At 40.2% G+C, this 18,938-nt stretch overlaps 1 protein-coding gene across 7 annotated transcripts in view; it reads right to left on the reverse strand.

Annotated features, from left to right (window-relative positions):
* Nucleotides 1-18,938, reverse strand: part of hhat (hedgehog acyltransferase) — a 224,006-nt gene that overhangs the window by 111,740 nt on the left and 93,328 nt on the right. For 6 of the 7 annotated variants that reach the window (XM_059648592.1, XM_048536697.2, XM_048536696.2 and 3 more), the window contains one exon: nt 3,569-3,770. In XM_059648592.1, coding sequence (XP_059504575.1) covers nt 3,569-3,770 — 202 coding nt within the window. Of the gene's footprint in view, nt 1-486; nt 2,725-3,568; nt 3,771-18,938 lie in introns of all 7 variants that reach the window. The other variant, XR_007248152.2, reaches the window with a different exon arrangement.

Consider the following 18,938-nt stretch of genomic DNA (forward strand, 5'->3'; position numbering starts at 1 on the left):
GTGAATGGGTCAATAACTGTATTATAAAGAGCATTTGATTGGAATGCTATTAACGTTTCCTCTTCAGCATTTTTAGTGCATTGTAGTTTTATCATCTGCTGCACTTATCTACTTTGGAACATTTTCTCTTCTCCCAAAACTCAGTCAGGATTATAATTCCACGCATGCCGGGCATCCTTTCGTGCCTTCTCATTGGGATATTTGACCATAGGAATGAAAAACATTATCAAATCCTAGCCTTTCCTCACTTCATATACACAATTATAATACATCAGCATCACCGGATAGGACAGCTCATAAACACCAATCAGGCACTCCGAGATCAGCTGAAATTCATGCATAATGTTCAGGGAATCAGGAATATAAAAACAGTAAGGTTAGCTAACACAGCACATGATAGGGAATCAAAACAGTTGTACAAGGACATGGACAAGTGCATGAAATTGGGACGAGTACACTTTTACTGGTAGTTATGTTGGTGCCTACCTGATTGGCTGTAGGGCCTTTTCTATGCTTTATGCATCAATGAATTTGGCTGTGTTAGCCAAATCAACTTATTCACCAATTAAGCCATCAAGGGAGCCCTCCTCAGTAGCATTTTTATTAATCAAGCATAATGTAATCTTTTCAGGATTATTTCCTCCGATTGAAGTTCAAGATTCTGATGAACTATAAACTAAATTATGGTGCTATCATTATTCTTTACTGATGTTTCCCAGTTCTTCAGGATGTTGGCTGTATGGAAACAATGCTTGCAAAGAACACACAGTTGCAAGGAAAGACATCTTATCAGCTTAATTAAAAGATGTTATAACTGTTATAAATTATACTGGAATTTTTCATTTTGATTGAAGACTAGTATTTATAAACTGCTCACTTTCTCGAAGGCATTTGTCAGTGGCATCAGTGAAAAGACTTAATAAAAAATTAAAATTAATGAAACTTCAATTTAGGCATTCCACTGCAATCTTTAAAAGAAACCACTTACATTAAATCACACTATTTCTTAATTAATTGCTAAAGTCATAATGTTACAAAGGCAGACTATAGATTCGACATGTTAAATATCTCAGGAGCAAAACAGCACAGCACACGAGGACACTCATTTGTGAGACAGTTCTGATTTTTTGTGGATCACTGTCTAAGCGTTCTGAAGATGTTCTGAAACATGCATTTCTTTAGCTTGCCCAACAGAAATTAATTTATCATTCAAGCAACATAGTGGCAACTAAAAACAGACACATGAATGCAGCCTGACAAAGGCAATTCAAAACCTCCAAGTTTCAGGTTACTTTGCATTTAGTACTGTTTCTGTTGATTCTGTAATTCTGATTTTGTTGATTTCTGGAACTACAAAAGTGTCAACTGTTTCAGTTAAGAATGTTGTTACTGCCCTCTAATGTCTGGTTTAGCCAAATAAAAATAAACAGATGACAGAACTAGTTGCATGCAGTTTTATTACTATATATGTACGTTATGTAGTATATTACTATAGCTGCTTTTAAAAATCTGGCAGTTTTATTACTTCATGATATATATTCAGATAAAAACTGGATGCTATGAAACAGGTTAGTCACTTTATATTGTTAGTGGAAATTCAGATTGCCATGTAATAAAATTAATTACAAGAATAATGAATAGTTATAATGGACAATCTGGAAATTGATTGATGATTGCTTGTATTTTCAGGGGTAAATGCTCAAAAAGTATAGTGAACAAATTATGCATGAAAAGGTAACTAAATTTATTTCATTTACTGCGTTAAGCAGCAAAGAAATCTCAGGAGGAATAACTTTTGTGTCCGGCAGTATTGGCACAGCTTATTTTAATTTGATGGTATCCCTCTGCCCATTCCCACTACAGGTTAATTTAACATTAGGCAATTGCAAATTTAAAATATAGTTATGACAGTACACTTCCTTACAATAGGAAACGACTAGATACCTGAATGTACAAAATCGGGATATAGCACGTATATTTTGCTTTCAGTTTATTTTTAAAATGAGTGAACGAAAGCAATTACACACTGGTGAACAAATAATGAATATGTTACATGCAATTGGATCTCAAGTTGAATCATTTACTGGCTGGTGTAGTGTTTCACATATAAAATTGGTGTTTCAAAAACAAAAATACATTAATTGACAACTTCAAATGACAAGTCACTGAGAATGAATTTAGCAAATGCATGCTGATAATTGTAAAACTTATGCAAATTTGGAAAACAGTGATAAATGGCAGTTGGAAACTAAACATCCAGTCCGTTATATCAATTATGATATTAAAAAGGCAAATCATGCAATTAATCAAAGAATTTAACAGCAGTCTCACAGATTATGGGAAAAATATGGACCAAATCTCAAACGGGTACTGGAATTTCTCATATGAAGCCGAAGCATGGAAAAAATACATGCATCCAGTGGTAGCCCATCAGTAACTTTTAAAATGACAATTAGTTAATCAGTTACATTTTTCTCAAGGCAAGGAAATTTCAATGAACAATATTGCAAATCTGAGTCAATTAGTCAAGTCAATTTTGTGTTTAAATATTGAATCATACTCATTCTCACTCTATGTATTCGAGGAATTCTTTGATGCCATAAGTTTTTTTTTAAAATCCTTCTAAAAAGTCTTTTCTTGTTTGATCTGAAGATACGGGATTTAAGGTAATAAATATACACTCATTTTATTTGTAGATCAACTGATAGACTTGTCCTGGGTGAGCTGAAAAATTCAAAATATTACTTCAGAATACATTTTTTTCTCTTCAACTGGGAAATTAATGATAAATAATTATTTTGAAAGTAATGAACTGCGGATTTGCTAAACAAACATACTGTTTTGGTTATTTTCAGTTAAAACATGGGAGGAACTTGTAGACTCTAGCTCAGGATATTCCATTGAACAAAAACAAAAGTACATGTGAATATAAAATCATTATCTGTTTCCCACTCATTCTTTCATTTCTATTCACTGGTTACACTAATTAAACCTACTGGGTATACACTTCAGCTAAATTAAATTTTCATTGCATATATAAATTTGAAATTAAAATTTCAAGTGCTCAGCTGACAAATAAGAAAATCTTCCATTTTCATTTAATGAGCATCAGACTTGAACAGCAAGGAGCAATAATCATCAGTTTGCAATGTGGCTTACAATTATCTTTTCATAAATTACGTTTTATAATGCATTAGTATGGAAAAAGATTGATTAATTAGCTTTCTTTTTCCATATTGATGTGGACTTGGAACACCTATGTGGGACTTCAAAAACATTTTACAATTTAATTTCTAAATCAGAGATAATAACTTTTATCCAACCTGTTCAGACACGTTCTGACAGACCTCTGGGACAGGAGGACTTGAAGCCAAATCACCTGGCTCAGGGTTAGAGACACTATCACTGCGCCACCAGATCGTAAAAGACTCAGACTGGAATTGAACCAGCAACATAAGGATGTTGGTTTTGTGATCTATCACAATCCTCCACTCTCAACATTCATTGACAATGAAAAACATAAAGTGCTGTAGATGTTTCCTACAGGATACGTAAAAACGGCACTTACAATAATCTCCCGAACAGGTGAAATGGAACAGACCATCTTCAATATGCTTTCCACCATTACTCCAGCCCAGTTCAAAGCTGCCCAATTTAGCATGAAGCTATGGCCACCATGCCAGTAGCAAACAAAGCTAAAGGCCATAGCAGAAGAAAACATGATCCGTAGTACACCATGTCGCGACCCTCCCAAAGGAATGTAAATATACCTGCAGGAACAAAAAAAAATCAAAGAGTGACTAACACATTGGGAGATTAGATTGAAACATATCTCTTCTATTCAATGCTGAGGAAGTGCATGCATAGGAAAAGACTGAATGTATTTCTGAATAAGTGGGGGGGGGGTTTCAATCTCACTTTTAATCCTGTCTGCCATCCATAACAGCAAAACTGGGTGATTAATAGATAGTCAACTGATAACGACTGTATTCCTGACCCCTTTGCGCCTTCCATCATTTTAGCCCTTCTATCTTGGGCTGCTGGGAAATCACCTGCCACAGATTGGCAGCTAACTCATCAATTATTGAAAGACAATGAAACAGAATTCATGATAATAATCTCCCAGTGACAAAAACGGCACAGCACAATTTGAGGGTTCAGCTAAATTTGATGACAAGCAGGATACAGGTCTTATGTTTTATTTTATTTAACATTTTCTTGTGTGTCTGGAGGAAAAGGAAAGCCTCAAGAAGAAAGAGCACCCATTTCTCTTGGGTTCCAGTCTTAATCGAGCCCAAACTAAACTGCCCTCTCAAGCCTATCATCTGAAATCTTATTCCCTTCCAATGGTTTCTATATCACCCTCAAGAGCTTCTGGTGCACACAGTTGTGGCTAATTTAAATGGAATCTAGGAGTTAAATGGCCTCAACCCCACACTGGACTTCACAATCCCCCCCCTCCACCATCATCAACACTGCCATTTTCCCAGCCCTCAGTCAGCATGCCACAGTCCCACCACAGGTTATTATCAGGGCTACAAAATTAAAGCTTTGCAATGTGATTTTCATTCCAAACATAGATATTCAAAACATAGTGCAGTAGCCTTTTACAAAAGTGGAAAAGTACTTAAGTGATTTCGGACAAATTAAGAACATTTCATGTCTGTATCCTAATTGCCTCTGAAAATAGACAGCTTCACAAATAAACATCTAAGTTCCCTTTTTTTTATATAAAGAGCACAGGTCCTACTGGGAAACGGTTATATTATGCTAAGGAATATTGATTTCAGTTGAATTCATCCATTTGATTTTGTCAACTTGAGTTGACGACTAGATTCAGTCTTGTTAATAATTTACGCATCTAGGAATGGTAATTTTCAGAATATTATAGAGTTCATACGGAAGTTTGGTATAGGATAAGGTCACTTCACAGAGAAACTTCCTCTTTTCTCTGGAAAAGCACAAACACTCATTAGTAATACTGCAGTCTCCTGGTTCAGGTTGCAATATTGTTATTCCTAAATTAATAGGGTGATATTTTGTAACAAATGTCTCATGGAGATTAACAAATGGCTCCCAGCATGTGATAAAATGAAAAGATGATCTTACAATAAAGTGACGGATGGGATAGTGGTGACACTTCAGCTACTTGCCTTTAGGTTGAGAGTTAGAGCTATTTAACAAGTGATTGACACAAGGTAAACAACCAGCCCCGAGAAATAGTGTATTTTAACGACTACTCCAAAGCAAGAGCAGTCCTCATCTTGTTGTGGTGTTCTTCAGAAGGAGAAACATTGGGACAAACAGAGGAATATTGATGGAAATCTTCTTGATGCTTTGCTTATTGAGCAGAATTTGGGTCAAATTCCTGTCCTCCTACAGCACTGGCTGTCTACCAACACCAATAGACTGCAGCAGTTGAAGATAGTTCACAATCATCTTCTCAACAGCAACAGGAATAGACAATAAATTCTGGCCCAGCCAGTGACACACACATCATATAAATGAGTTTAAAAAAAAGACAACTGCCCTATCAGTCTACTCGTATTACAAGGTAATAGAAGAGAGTTGTTGACATTGCTACCTAGTGGCAATTTCTCACTGACGCTCAGTTTGAGTTCTCTCAAGCTCAGCTTACTATAGTTAGTTCAAACATTGACAGAACAGCTGAACTTCACAGGAGAGGTAAAAATGGTGTGCCTCGACACCAATGCCACATTTGACTGAGTGCAGCATCAAAGAGGCAAAGCAAAACTGGAGTCAGTGAGAATCAGGAAAGCTCTCCCTTGGTTGGAGTCATACTCAACACAAAGAAAGATGACAGTGGTTGAAAGAGGCCAATCATCTCAGTCCCAGGAGTTCACTGTAAGAATCCTCGGGGTAATATCTTTGGTGTAAGCAGTTTAGCTGTTTCATCAAATACTTTCCCTCTGTCACAAGGTCAGAAGTTGGGATATTGGCTGACGATTGCATGACATTCAGTACCATTCACAGCTCCCTCAAATACTGAAGCAATGTCCACACACAAGACCTGGACAGGTCTTGGGCTGATAAGTGGCAGGTAACATTTATGCCATACAATTGCAGGGCAATGACCATTTCCAGCAGGAGAGAATCTAATCATTACCACTTGACATTCAATGGCATTACAATTACTGAATCCCCCACTTTCAACTTTCTGGGGGTTACCATTGACCAAACAGTGAACTGGATCTGACCTATAAAACTGTGGCCACAAGACATCAGCAGCTGCAAATTCTGCAATGATTTACTCTCCTCTTGATTCTGTCGACAAAGCTCGTCGTCATCTAAAAACTAAAAGAACTGTGGATGCTGTAAATCAGGATCAAAAATACAGTTGCTAAGGAGGCTCAGTGGGCGTGGCAGCATCTGTGAAGGATAAAACAGAGTTAAAGTTTCAGATCCGGTGACCCTTCTCTGTTTTTCCCTTCACAGACGCTGCCAGACCTGCTGATCTTCTCTAGCAACTTTAGTTTTGATCCTGTCAATCATCTACACAACACATGCACGGAATGTGATGGAATACTCTTCTGTGATCTGCAGCACCACCGACAACACTCATGAAGTTTAACATCCACCAGGTCAAATCAGCCTGCTCAACTGTCCACTAACTCAACTTGCTGAGGAAGATGCAGCTGTGAAAGGGAGTTTTAGTAGCGACTTGGTGAAACACATGAAGGAAAATTTCAAATAATGAAAACAAACAATGCAAAAGCGACAAATAGAAATTGCATCAGACAGAAGTGAACTTCAAGGTGTGCATACAGTAAGAGAGGCAGCAGTAAATTACACACTAGTACCAAACAAAATACTGATGTTAGAAATCCTAAATAAAAACAGGAAGTACTGAAAATACTGAAGAACAGTCAACCAGCTGTATTGTTAACCCTGTTTTTGACACTACAGGTGCAACTAGACCTGAGGTTTTGTGGCATTTTCTGTTTTAAGTTAACATTTTGGCAATTCTATTCAATTAAAATCTATTCATATTAATGAACAATTTCCAGTGAATGCAGTTTCCAATTCTGTGCGTGTTTTTAGTAACAAGAATCTCAATTTTACTGCAATGCGTACTTAGTGACTGCAAACAATTTAACGTAACTGTAAAATTAGCTTGATTTTAAGCAAATGTACAATTTCTGCAAATTAAAAAAATCAGGCCTCATAAGCAGAATCCCGAACCAAACAGGATTGTGGTGCTTTCAATAACATTGACTAGCTAAACAAAGTGGCCTAAAGAGCCTTCAATTATATTCTTGATATCAACGTCAATTTTATAAGAGCTATTAGGGAAGACATGAAAAAGATTGGCAAGAGATATGGGGAAATTCACACCAATGGAAAATAAACCATCCATCTTGGAAAAGGATCAAAGTCACATCATCAAGCAAAATAGAGGAAACTTTACTTTCCATCTGGCACAGCTGACAACCCTCTTCGATTGAAACAAAAGGACTTTGGGAGATAAGTACAAAAATATTATTTTCCAGATCAAGGACTCCTGCAAATGAGTTATTTGTCACAGCCAAGTAGTTACCATTACAATGAGCTACGAAGACCTTCAGAGAGGGTTATCACCATGGAAAAGCTCAGAGTAGAGCAAAGGACTCTTCAACAGCTAACAATAGAGCTAATTTTCTGAATGCTCAGTTTTTCCTTGTGGAAGCGTACAGTGCGAGATCAAAGGAAGTCTGTCCCCAATATCTTTTTAATTTTTAACATATGTGCCCCCTGCGAGGCAGAATTCTCAATGGAAGTTTGCACTCAGAAAATCCACCACCTACTTTCCTATCTTAAAAACTAGCAAAAGATTATGAAAAGTTACAGATATCCAAAAACCTGACATTTCAAACATAGAGCATATCATTTCAAAACAAATCACTATGTTGAAATACATGAGACAACTACTTCTTCTAGCTCAAGCTGCAGGAGTGCCATCATAGAATCACAGAATCCCTAGAGTGTGGAAACAGGCCATTTGGCCCAACATGTCCACACTACCCCTCTGAAATGCATCCCATCCAGACCCATCGCCTCACCCTTTCCCTGTAACCTGCATTTCCCATGGCTAATCTACCTAAATTACACAACCCTGGACACTCCAGGCAATTTTGCATGACCAATCCACCAATGCACATCTTTGGACTGTGGGAGAAAACCTGGCAGAAACCCTGGCAGATTGCAAAACCTGAGAAAGAATATGAAAAGATCCATGATTTACTGAAGACCATTGGACTCGATATAGGAGTAACAGAGATCAGCAAACTGGCAGCCCGTACTGAGGAACGACTGCATGGGAAAAAACCTGTAACTCGATCACCTGAACATCTGCTAGGACCTCACAAAATTGCTTCCTGGGAGAAGCGAAGAAGCCGAAATGAGGCAAAATCACCAGAACCTCATGCACGAACACGAACGAGGTTGCATAAACTGGAAAATACCTCAGGTCCTGTGGTGAGAGACGGCAAGGAGTCGTTTAATCGAGAAACAGCAAAAGAGCCTGAGAAAGCACGATGTCCTACAGTAATCCCAACGGTCCATAAACCTGGTTTATTGCCAATCCCATCACAAAACTATGCCTTGCCACCTTACGGGCAATATCCAGCACCTCCAGTAAATTACCCACTAAATGCACCGCCACCTAACTATAATCAATATGACCCTTATGCCTCATTGTCTGCCCCAACCTGGCCAATGTACCCACCTTCGCAAGTTACTGAGCCGTATGCTCAGCAACCAAACAATCGAATGTTTGTGGTTATGCAGCCACCCAAGGTCACCCGACCAAATCTAAGGGTCATTGAAACAGTTAATGATCCTGAAGACATTGCAGACCACAAACAAAAGAATTCTGTATTGGTACACGTGCAGACAACACCTACGTTGAGCCAAGTTCCAGTAGCAGCCTCGAATCGGATGATGCTGATGCCCAATTTTGCAGAGGAGGAGAAGAGGAAATCTGAACAGAAGCAAAAGGTTTGTCTGTGTTTGTGTGTCTTTGTCTAACATGAAAAAGGATTTAATTTTTCTTGCTGTTCTCTTAGTGGGAAAGCCAAGTTGAAAGATTTCTCTTGTGCTTTGGAAACGAGATTGGAGAAGCCCTGGTAGTGAGAATGAACAGCTTTTGATCCTAAGAGAAGTCTCTTCTGTGTGCAGTTCTGGAATCGCACCGTAGAAGGGAAGTGATTTTTATCTGGAGAGGGTGCAGAAGAGATGTACCAAGATGCTGCCTGGGCTGGAGAGTTTCAGTTATGAAGAGAGTTTGGATAGACAGGGTTTGTATTCTTTGGAACGAAGCAGATTGAGAGGGGACATGATTGAGATGTATAAAATTATGAGAAGCTTAGATAAGGAGCAAAGAAGAAACATCTGCTCTTGCTGGAGAGATCGGTGACTCGGGGGCATGGATTTAAGGGAAAGAAGGAGTGGTTAAGAAGGTATTTTGCATGCGTGCCAGCAATTGCTCAGACCTTTTTGGATATAGGAGTTGGGATGTCATGTTGAAGTTGTACAGAATCTTGGTACGGCCTGTTCTGGAATAGTGTGTGCAGTTCTGGTTGCCCTGTTATAGGAAGGACATTATTAAATAGGACAGGATTCAAGAAAGATTTACCTGGATGTTGCGGGGAATGGAGGGTTTGAGATATAAAAACAAATGGGAAAGACATTTTTTTCACTGGAGCAGAGTAGGTTGAGGAGTGGTCTTCGTGATTTATAAAATCATGCGGGTCATAGATAAGGTGAATGACAGCATCTTTGCTCTAGGGTGGGGGATTCCAAAATGAGGGGGCATATTTTTCAGGTGAGAGGAAAACTATTTAAGGGTACAGGGTTCAACATATTAACACTGTGGGAAATGAACTGCCAGAGAAAGTGGTTGTTGCAGGTACAGTTAGAGCATTTAAAAGACATCTGGATTGGTTCATGAATTGCAGAGGACTGGACAGATGTGAGCCAGGAGCAGCCACGTGGGGCTAGTTTAGTTTGCTGTGTGCTAGTTGGACAGAAGGTCTGTTTCCATGCTATATGGCTCCGTGACTCTACAAGGTTTAGAAGAGATGTGAGGAAAAATCTTCCCACAGAGAATGGTGGGAACCTGGAAATGTCAACCTGTAAGGGTGGCAGAGGCAGAAATTCTCAGAACATGCAAGAAGTATTTGGATGTGCATTTGTGATGCCAAGTTGTGTAAGGCTATGGGCCATATGCTGGAAAATGTGATTAGAATATGGTTGTTTTGACTGTGCCCTATGACTCTGACACTCTGGTGATGTCTTCATATTTGGAAGTTATTTATTGATACTTATTTGAAATTCTTTATTGATACTGTATTGATACATTAATGATACTTCACTGAAATTCAAGTGTGGAGAATGGACCTTGCAGTTGGAAATACATTACGTTAATTTGTAATTTTGCACAACAGAACATTGAAACTGGGATCCATGGTTGATAGAAAGTTTTTGCCTCTGCCATGAAGTTGGGCAGTCCATTGTCAAATTCCCAGAGGAAATTTTGAGGCCATCTTGACTCTGGTGTACTCTTATGCGTTGCTGGAGACTTTAGAGTTATTACAGTGTTTCCTGAGAAGATGTAAAGGGAAGGCGGAATAGAGCCACACAGCATGGAAGCAGACCCTTTGGTCCAACTTCTCTGTGGCAACTGGGTTTCCTAAACAGAACTAGTCCCACTTGTCTACGTTTGGTCCATATCTCTCTAAACTTTCCCTATCAATCTACGTATCTAAATGCCTTTTAAATTTTCATTGGAGAAAAGGAGGAGGAGAGGGGACCTAATTGAGGTATACAAGATAATGAGAGGCACAGATAGAGTTGATAGCCAGAGACTATTTCCCAGGGCAGAAATGGCTAGCACGAGGGGTCATAGTTTTAAGCTGGTTGGTGGAAAGTATAGAGGGGATGTCAGAGGCGGGTTCTTTACACAGAGTTGTGAGAGCATGGAATGCGTTGCCAGCAGCAGTTGTGGAAGCAAGGTCATTGGGGTCATTTAAGAGACTGCTGGACATGCATATGGTCACAGAAATCTGAGGATGCATACATGAGGATCAATGGTCGGCACAACATTGTGGGCTGAAGGGCCTGTTCTGTGCTGTACTGTTCTATGCTCTATGCTCTATGCTCTATACAGGGAGAAGTGTGCAAACTCCACACAGACAGTTGCCCAAGGCTGGTGTCACACCTGGGCCCCTGGTGCTGAGAGGCAGCAATGCTAGCCACTGAGCCACCGTGCTGCTCCATTACTTGAAGTGAATGGAAAAAAAATTGCAATATCAGATAATTACCAGCTAAAATTGAAAAAAAAATTTCTAAACTAACATTAAATAAATATGCAGAAATTGGTTTATTTAATGCATTTTCTGCATTCTAGGATTTTTTTTTCTTGGAAGGGTTATTTCCTATAAGTTGCTTTTGACTCCTGTCTCATTGTATGAAATGGAGCAAGTAAATAACTTTTAGGCTGTTTGGTGGACCTGGATTTTTACCAATTCCTCTTGAAGCTTGGAGGGGTGTAGACCTTTCATCATATGGTCAGAAAAATGCAGAAAAATTGACTTCCCAAGTATCATAACATCCAACATATTAATTAGGACATTGGCCCCTCAGGCCTTATCCTCTATTCAATAAGGTCATGTCTGGTGATTGACTGTGGCCTCAAATCTACTTTCTTACCTACTCCTGATACCCATCAGACTCCCTCGTTAATCAACAGCCTATCCACTTCAGACATCAACATCAGAAGAGATTTACCAGGATGTTGCCGGGTATAGAAGGTTTGAGTTATAAAGAAAAGCTGGATAGACTGGGACTTTTATCACCGGAGCACAGAAAGTTGAGAGGCTACCTTATGGAAGTTTATAAAATAATGAGGGAGATAGATAGAATTGATGAGAGTTATCTTTTCCCTGAGATGAGGGATTTCAAGACAAAGGGACACATTTTTAAGGTGAGAGGAGAGAGATTTAAAAAGACATGAGAGGTAAATCTTTTACACTGAGGACGGGTTGTGTGTGGAATGAACTTCCTGAGGAAATGTAGGATGTGTGTACAATTACAACTTGTAAAAGACATTTGGAAAAGTATATGAAAAGGAAGAGTTCGGAGGGATATAGGCCAGGAGCAGACAGGCGGGGCTAGTTTAGTTTGGCATTATTTTCGGCATGGACTGGTTGGACTGAAGCATATGTTTCCATGCTGTATGACCCTCCTCTCTTACTGTCGGTTGAAATTCTTTCCACAGACTCACTACACGAGAAACAATTTCTCCTCAGAGAATAATTCCTCCTCATCTCCATCTTACAGGAGAGACCTCTTATGTTAAACTGTGTCTCCTCGTTCTGAATTCAACAGCATCTAAAGCTAATGTGTGAGGGTGGTGCAAAGAAAGATGAGTGTAACATACAGCATCCTTAAATGGAATGAAAAACAGCAGCTCTCTTGGTAAAAATAGCTCCAGGCAGGAGCAGGAGTTCCTTCAAGTGAGGTTTTTGCTCTCAACCTGCCTGATCGGCAGGCTACAAGCCCTTTGAGTGAGAAGCCAGTTTCACAAACTAAAAGTACAGTACAGATAGGTGCAATGGAAACATGAGAGAGGTTGTGTAGGCAGTGAAAGGGTTGAAATTCTAGATCATGACTGGGGAATAAGTTAAAGCAGAATAGATTGCAAGATGGAACAAGTTGATTGCATTAGTTTGTTGGGTCTGGAGGATGTACTCATGCTACTCATGGCCTTCAAACAGTGTAATAAAGACATTTACCTCAACATTTCAGCCATTTTCCCCGATGCCTTCTATCTTCAACAACCGAGTTGCCAGAATTCTGAAAACATTCTGTTGCCTTGCCCTCTTCAATGCTTCTTCAAATTGATGCTCAACAAGGAGGAGCCATTGGGAGCGCATTTGGTGTCAATCAGCAGGAGACTTCCTTGCTGTGTATGACCTGGTATTTTCCTTACCCTTATGAGGCAGTGACTTATACTACTAGTCCATCATTTTGATTTTAATAACAACAGGCAAGAAAACATATTAAGCTAATATGCTATTTTACTTCTTCACCAAACATCACTGCAATATTTTATCAAAAGGCACTATTTAAATATATATATATATATATATATAATGAATTCTGAACATTTATTCAAATTTGCACTCTAAACGCAAATCCTTTCCTTTAAATATGAATGATGCATTCCTTCTATAATTTGACATTGTCTATGTTCATTATTCATTAACTTAAAATGCAATGAAATGAAAATAACCGTTAGTGCATATACACTGAAAATAAACTATAAAAATTCACTCTTGGTCATTTGCACCACAGCCCATAGGCAATTTGCTTTCTTCCTTGTGTCAAGCTGTGGCACTGTACTGGCCAAATTTAGTTGCAGATCATCTAGTATACTATCTATGAATTTTTGCTTTTCACATTAACTCAGAAAATAATAAAGAGTTCATACTTTAAGTTATGTACAAAATCAAGATCGTGACAATCCTCACTGTCTCTAAAATTGTTTCACTGGGGATTTTGCATCTGTTGTAATATTTGGCTAAAATTACTTTTACATTGTACAATGTCATGTTTTCAGTGAATTTAAAAATGACTGGCTAGAATCAGTTGCTTGGTTAAAAGAACAACATTGTAAGTCTACCCTTAGTAAAAGCAGCTAGTTGGTAAGTACAAGGTCAGGCCATCAGTGATGAGATCCTGATTTTTATGCAATGAATAATTTTTGTACAAAAATGTGGTCCTCAAACCCCAGCTACTGTAGGACAGCTGGTTTGCATTTGCATGTGGGAAAAAAAGCAGCAAATTGTGTAGGAGGGTTATACTTTTCTCAAATCCCTCTCACCAAAAACTACTCTCCTCCAGCTTGGAACTTCTGTTTGCAGAACAAAGGAGAAAATAAAATGGCATTTCCAATGTTACAACCTTGCCACATAATCATTTCCATTAATTATACACTATGATCTCCTACTGAAACCTAGTAGTAATATCCAAATTCAGATTTTCCAATTTCAGCTAAAGTCTAACATCAAGGAGTTCAATGACATCATATCTGCCAATGTCTGCGCAATCATGCACCTTTTAGATCACTACCTGTGCAAGCATGCTGTACAAATTATTCAGCTGATCGCTTGAAGAGCAAGCTCGATGTTCTTACTACTACAGTCACCTTCCCAAGTTGAAACTTCTGGCATCGTATTTAAAAGGTTAACTAGACACACTTCAGTCACTGCAAGCCAGGAATCTTCCCTCAGCCTGTGGTGACTGCTCTCAGAAACCATATACATTCTAACAAACTGAAGCTACTTTCCAGGTTTGCTAGCACTGTCTTTCAGACACTACTGAACAGTGTCACCGAGAGAAGGTCCATACTCTTCCAGGGTGGCGACACCAGGAGGCCATCTCATCAAACCCAACTAGACTGCGCTGAGATTGCTGTTGGGTCAGGGCTGGAAAGTCAATGATGTCCTGCTGTCTGCAAGGTTAAGTAGCTCCATTTTCTCTCCTCTACCTCAAACTCACAGGGACACTCAATTTAACTCTGTCACTGCAGAAGCATCTCATAAAACCTCAGCACCTGCAAGTCTTAGTATCACATGTGTGATATGTGGTCAACAGCTCACTCCGCATTAACCTCTCCAATTACTAGCCCTTCCAGCCTGCTGGAACTTCAGACATACCTACCAGGTACCACTATGCATGCTTGCACAGTGCTGTTGCATGCACTACCATTGTATTCAACCCTCTCTGTCTCAAAATAAAATTATCTTGGAAACATGGAAGAAAACCATGGAAGGCACCATATAAGATTTGTAACCAAACAAAAGAATGAAAAGAAAAAAGATAGAAAAGAAGGAACAAGTATATTTATTTTATTGTGTGCAAGTGGGGACACTCAATTTACTGCCAATGAAGTACTTAGTAAATGTAACTACTCTAAGAAACGTAGCACACAAAAATCATAAACAACAGATGATAACCAAAGATAGTAAGAACTGCTGACGCTGGGGTCTGACATAACACAGTGTGGAGATGGAGGAATACAGTAGGCCAGGCAGCATCAGAGGAGGAAGAAAGCTGATGTTTCGGGTCAGGACTCTTCCCTTTTTTTCCCCTGAAGAAGGGTCCCGACCCAAAACATCAGCTTTCTTGCTCCTCTGATGTTGCCTGGCCTGCTGTGTTCCTCCAGCTTGACACTGTGTTATCTAGATGATAACCAAATATGTATCTTCTTTTCCCTCCTCCTCCTTTATTTCCTACCACAATTCGCTTTTTAAAATTTCTGTTCCTGATTTGACTTTAATTTGCCTAATATAGTTCACCTCCTTCTCTGTTGTTGCTTTGATTCTTTCTCAATCCTCTAATAACACTGGTTAACAGACAGTCTGTTAGTCCCATTGTTCGTGAATGTCTCAAATGTCTCATTGGTCTTATTGTTATCAGCTTGCGCTCCCACAGTAAAAACATTAAGCAGCAGAAAGGTACAGGTAAACATCTAATGTTGCAAGATATCCCGCACCATTAAGATTTATTTCAATCTTACTCCTGGGTCCCACTGCCATGTAAGCAGATCCAAGGCAGTGGAAGTCAAACAAATCTGTAAGCTTACATTTTAACAATTAGTTAAATTAATTAACATATTATGTATAAGAATATGAAAACACTTGGGAGGTAAATTCAACGAGCCTTGCTTTCAGAGGCATCAAGAAAGTTTGTATGTACTACTCATAGTGCTTTACATATTCATTAGCATGGCCACCCTAAAATGTTGCTTCAATTTATGCTTCCAAGATTTGGGCCAAGCACTCCCACTGCATTGGTCCATGCTACAGTTTGCTACTGCTTTCTGTTAGCGTGGTTGACTAGGAGGCTTCACTTTCTGCCTGTCATCAGGCAAATTGGAATTATTTACAAGATGCTAACCAACCTAAGTGGCTTCCCTAAAAATGCACCTTCCAAGGCCAAAAGATCTTTGGGAAATAAATCTTGGATTTGAACCTGAAGCTTCTGGCCCAGAGTAGGGATACTTCGACTGCAAAACAAGACCTTCCCATATTCATACTAACAAGTCAAAAAGCAGTGTCGAATTTTTTTTTAAAAATTGTTGTTGATTATTAACAACACCCTTGATGGTGCTTCTGTTCCTATATTTTACCATGCAAATGCCTATATAAAATTAAGAAAAAAGAAAGCTTACTTTGTGTAAACTCAAATCAAGACAATCATTCATTAACCATACAAAAAACTGAGATTAAATTTATGAGACTCAAAGAAAGAAACCAAAACCCATAATGCATAACCAAAGTTTAAAAAATGATAAGTTATTGCGCTCTGGACAAAGGAGTTTTCACAAATTGGGTGCAGCACTGAAGTCTAATGAATGTTAGTCTGTCTCTCATATCAGAACATTTACGTAAACACTTTGAAATTTCTATCATACTTGATTAAATTTGGGTAAAACGTCTAATTGAAAGCAATGAATTTCAACTGGCTTGTAGTCATTCTAAAGGAATCAGTTATAATGAATGACAGTTTAAGACGAAATTGAGCTCCAACCTCTTCAAGATTGTTGGCTTTATTCTGACACAATGTCGCAACCTGCTGAGATATACAGAAGAAAAATAACCTTGGTTATATCTTAGAAAAGTGGTACCCTATAATTCAGAAAAGCTCATTAGATAGGCAAATTACCATTAGCTGTTCTCATTTAAAAATACTTCAAGTGCCTTTTTCATTTTCATGCTGAATTCTTTTTGCTGTCTTGTATGAACTTGTTTGAAACAGTGCGGTGTAATTTCTCCCACTGTCCAACAGATGATCAACAGAAACATTGGAGAACTTTATAAATAACATTTATGCTATTTCACCAAGGTTTTTGCCAAATTTCATGAAAGTTACAGTAGAGAATAGGAAAAAAAACTTACAGCCTCAATTCTACTGTATGCTTTCGCATTCAAAAATTCTCAATAACGTAGAAAAGACTCCTTGGAATACAATGGGATTTTATAACTAGACTAGCGGTTGAAAAAAAAGTTGTACTTCTACACAGCTTTACACAAATGTGAGAATTCCAATGTTTTATAGTCAATGAAGCACTTCTGCAGTGTAATGGTGACAGTGGGTAAAGGTGCGGAAATTTGCACCAGCAATCCCTACCAACACTAATTAGATAATTGCCAGATAATGTATTTTAACGACCTCCACCTCCTCCAGGACTTCCAATTGCCCGGCCCTCAACACCCCATTTTCACCATGGACGTCCAGTCCCTATACACCTGTATTCCTCATGCAGATGGCCTCAAGGCCCTCCGCTTCTTCCTGTCCCACAGGCCCGACCAATCCCCCTCCACCAACACCCTCATCCGCCTAGCCAAACTCGTCCTCACCCTCAACAATTTCTCTTTGGATTCCTCCCACTTCCTACAAACAAAGGGGGTGGCCATGGGTACCCACATGGGCCCAAGCTACGCCTGCCTCTTTGTAGGTTACGTGGAACAGCCTCTCTTCCGCACCTGCACAGGCCCCAAACCCCACCTCTTCCTCCGTTACATTGATGACTGTATTGGCGCCGCCTCTTGCTCCCCAGAGGAGCTCGAACAGTTCATCCACTTTACCATCACCTTCCACCACAACCTCAAGTTCACCTGGGCCATCTCCAACACATCCTTCACCTTCCTGGACCTCTCAGTCTCCATCTCAGGTAACCAGCTAGAAACTGATGTCCATTTCAAGCCCACTGACTCCCACAGCTACCTAGAATACACCTCCTCCCACCCACCCTCCTGCAAAAATTCCATCCCTTATTCCCAATTCCTCCGCCTCTGCCGCATCTGCTCCCAAGATGAGGCATTCCACTCTCGCACATCCCAGATGTCCACGTTCTTCCAGGACCGCAACTTCCCCCCCCACAGTGGTCGAGAATGCCCTTGACCCCGTCTCCTGCATTTCCCGCAACACATCTCTCACACCCCGACCTGCCACAACCGTCCCCAGAGGATCTCCCTCGTTCTCACACACCACCCTACCAACCTCCGGATACAATGTATCATCCTCCGACACTTCCGCCATCTACAATCCGACCCCACCACCCAAGACATTTTTCCATCCCCACCCTTGTCTGCATTCCAGAGAGACCACTCTCTCCACGACTCCCTTGTCCGCTCCACGCTCCCCTCCAACCCCACCACACCCGGCACCTTCCCCTGCAACCGCAGGAAGTGCTACACTTTCCCCCACACCTCCTCCCTCACCCCCATCCCAGGCCCCAGGATGACCTTCCGTATCAAACAGATGTTCACCTACACAATGAGGTATATTGTCTCCATTGTACCCGGTGTGGCTTCCTCTACATTGGGGAAACCAAGCGGAGGCTTGGGGGCCGCTTTGCAGAACACCTCCGCTCGGTTCGCAACAACAACTGCACCTCCCATTTGCGAACCATTTCAACTCCCCTCCCATTCCTCAGACGATATGTCCATCATAGGCCTCCTGCAGTGCCACAATGATGCCACTCGAAGGTTGCAGGAACAGCAACTCATATTCCGCTTGGGAACCCTGCAGCCCAATGGTATCAACGTGGGCTTCACAAGCTTCAAGATCTCCCCTTCCCCGACTGCATCCCAAAACCAGCCCAGTTCGTCCCCTCCCCCCACTGCATCCCAAAACCAGCCCAACTCATCCCCTCCCCCCACTGCATCCCAAAACCAGCCCAACTCATCCCCTCCCCTCACTGCATCCCAAACCAGCCCAGCCTGTCTCTGCTTCCCTAACCTGTTCTTCCTCTCACCCATCCCTTCCTCCCACCTCAAGCCGCACCTCCATTTCCTACCTACCACCTCATCCCGCCTCCTTGGCCTGTCCAGCTTCCCTGGACTGACCTATCCCCTTCCCACCTCCCC

The sequence above is a fragment of the Stegostoma tigrinum genome, chromosome 9 (genome assembly GCF_030684315.1).
Source record: "Stegostoma tigrinum isolate sSteTig4 chromosome 9, sSteTig4.hap1, whole genome shotgun sequence".
NCBI classification, from domain to species: domain Eukaryota; kingdom Metazoa; phylum Chordata; class Chondrichthyes; order Orectolobiformes; family Stegostomatidae; genus Stegostoma; species Stegostoma tigrinum.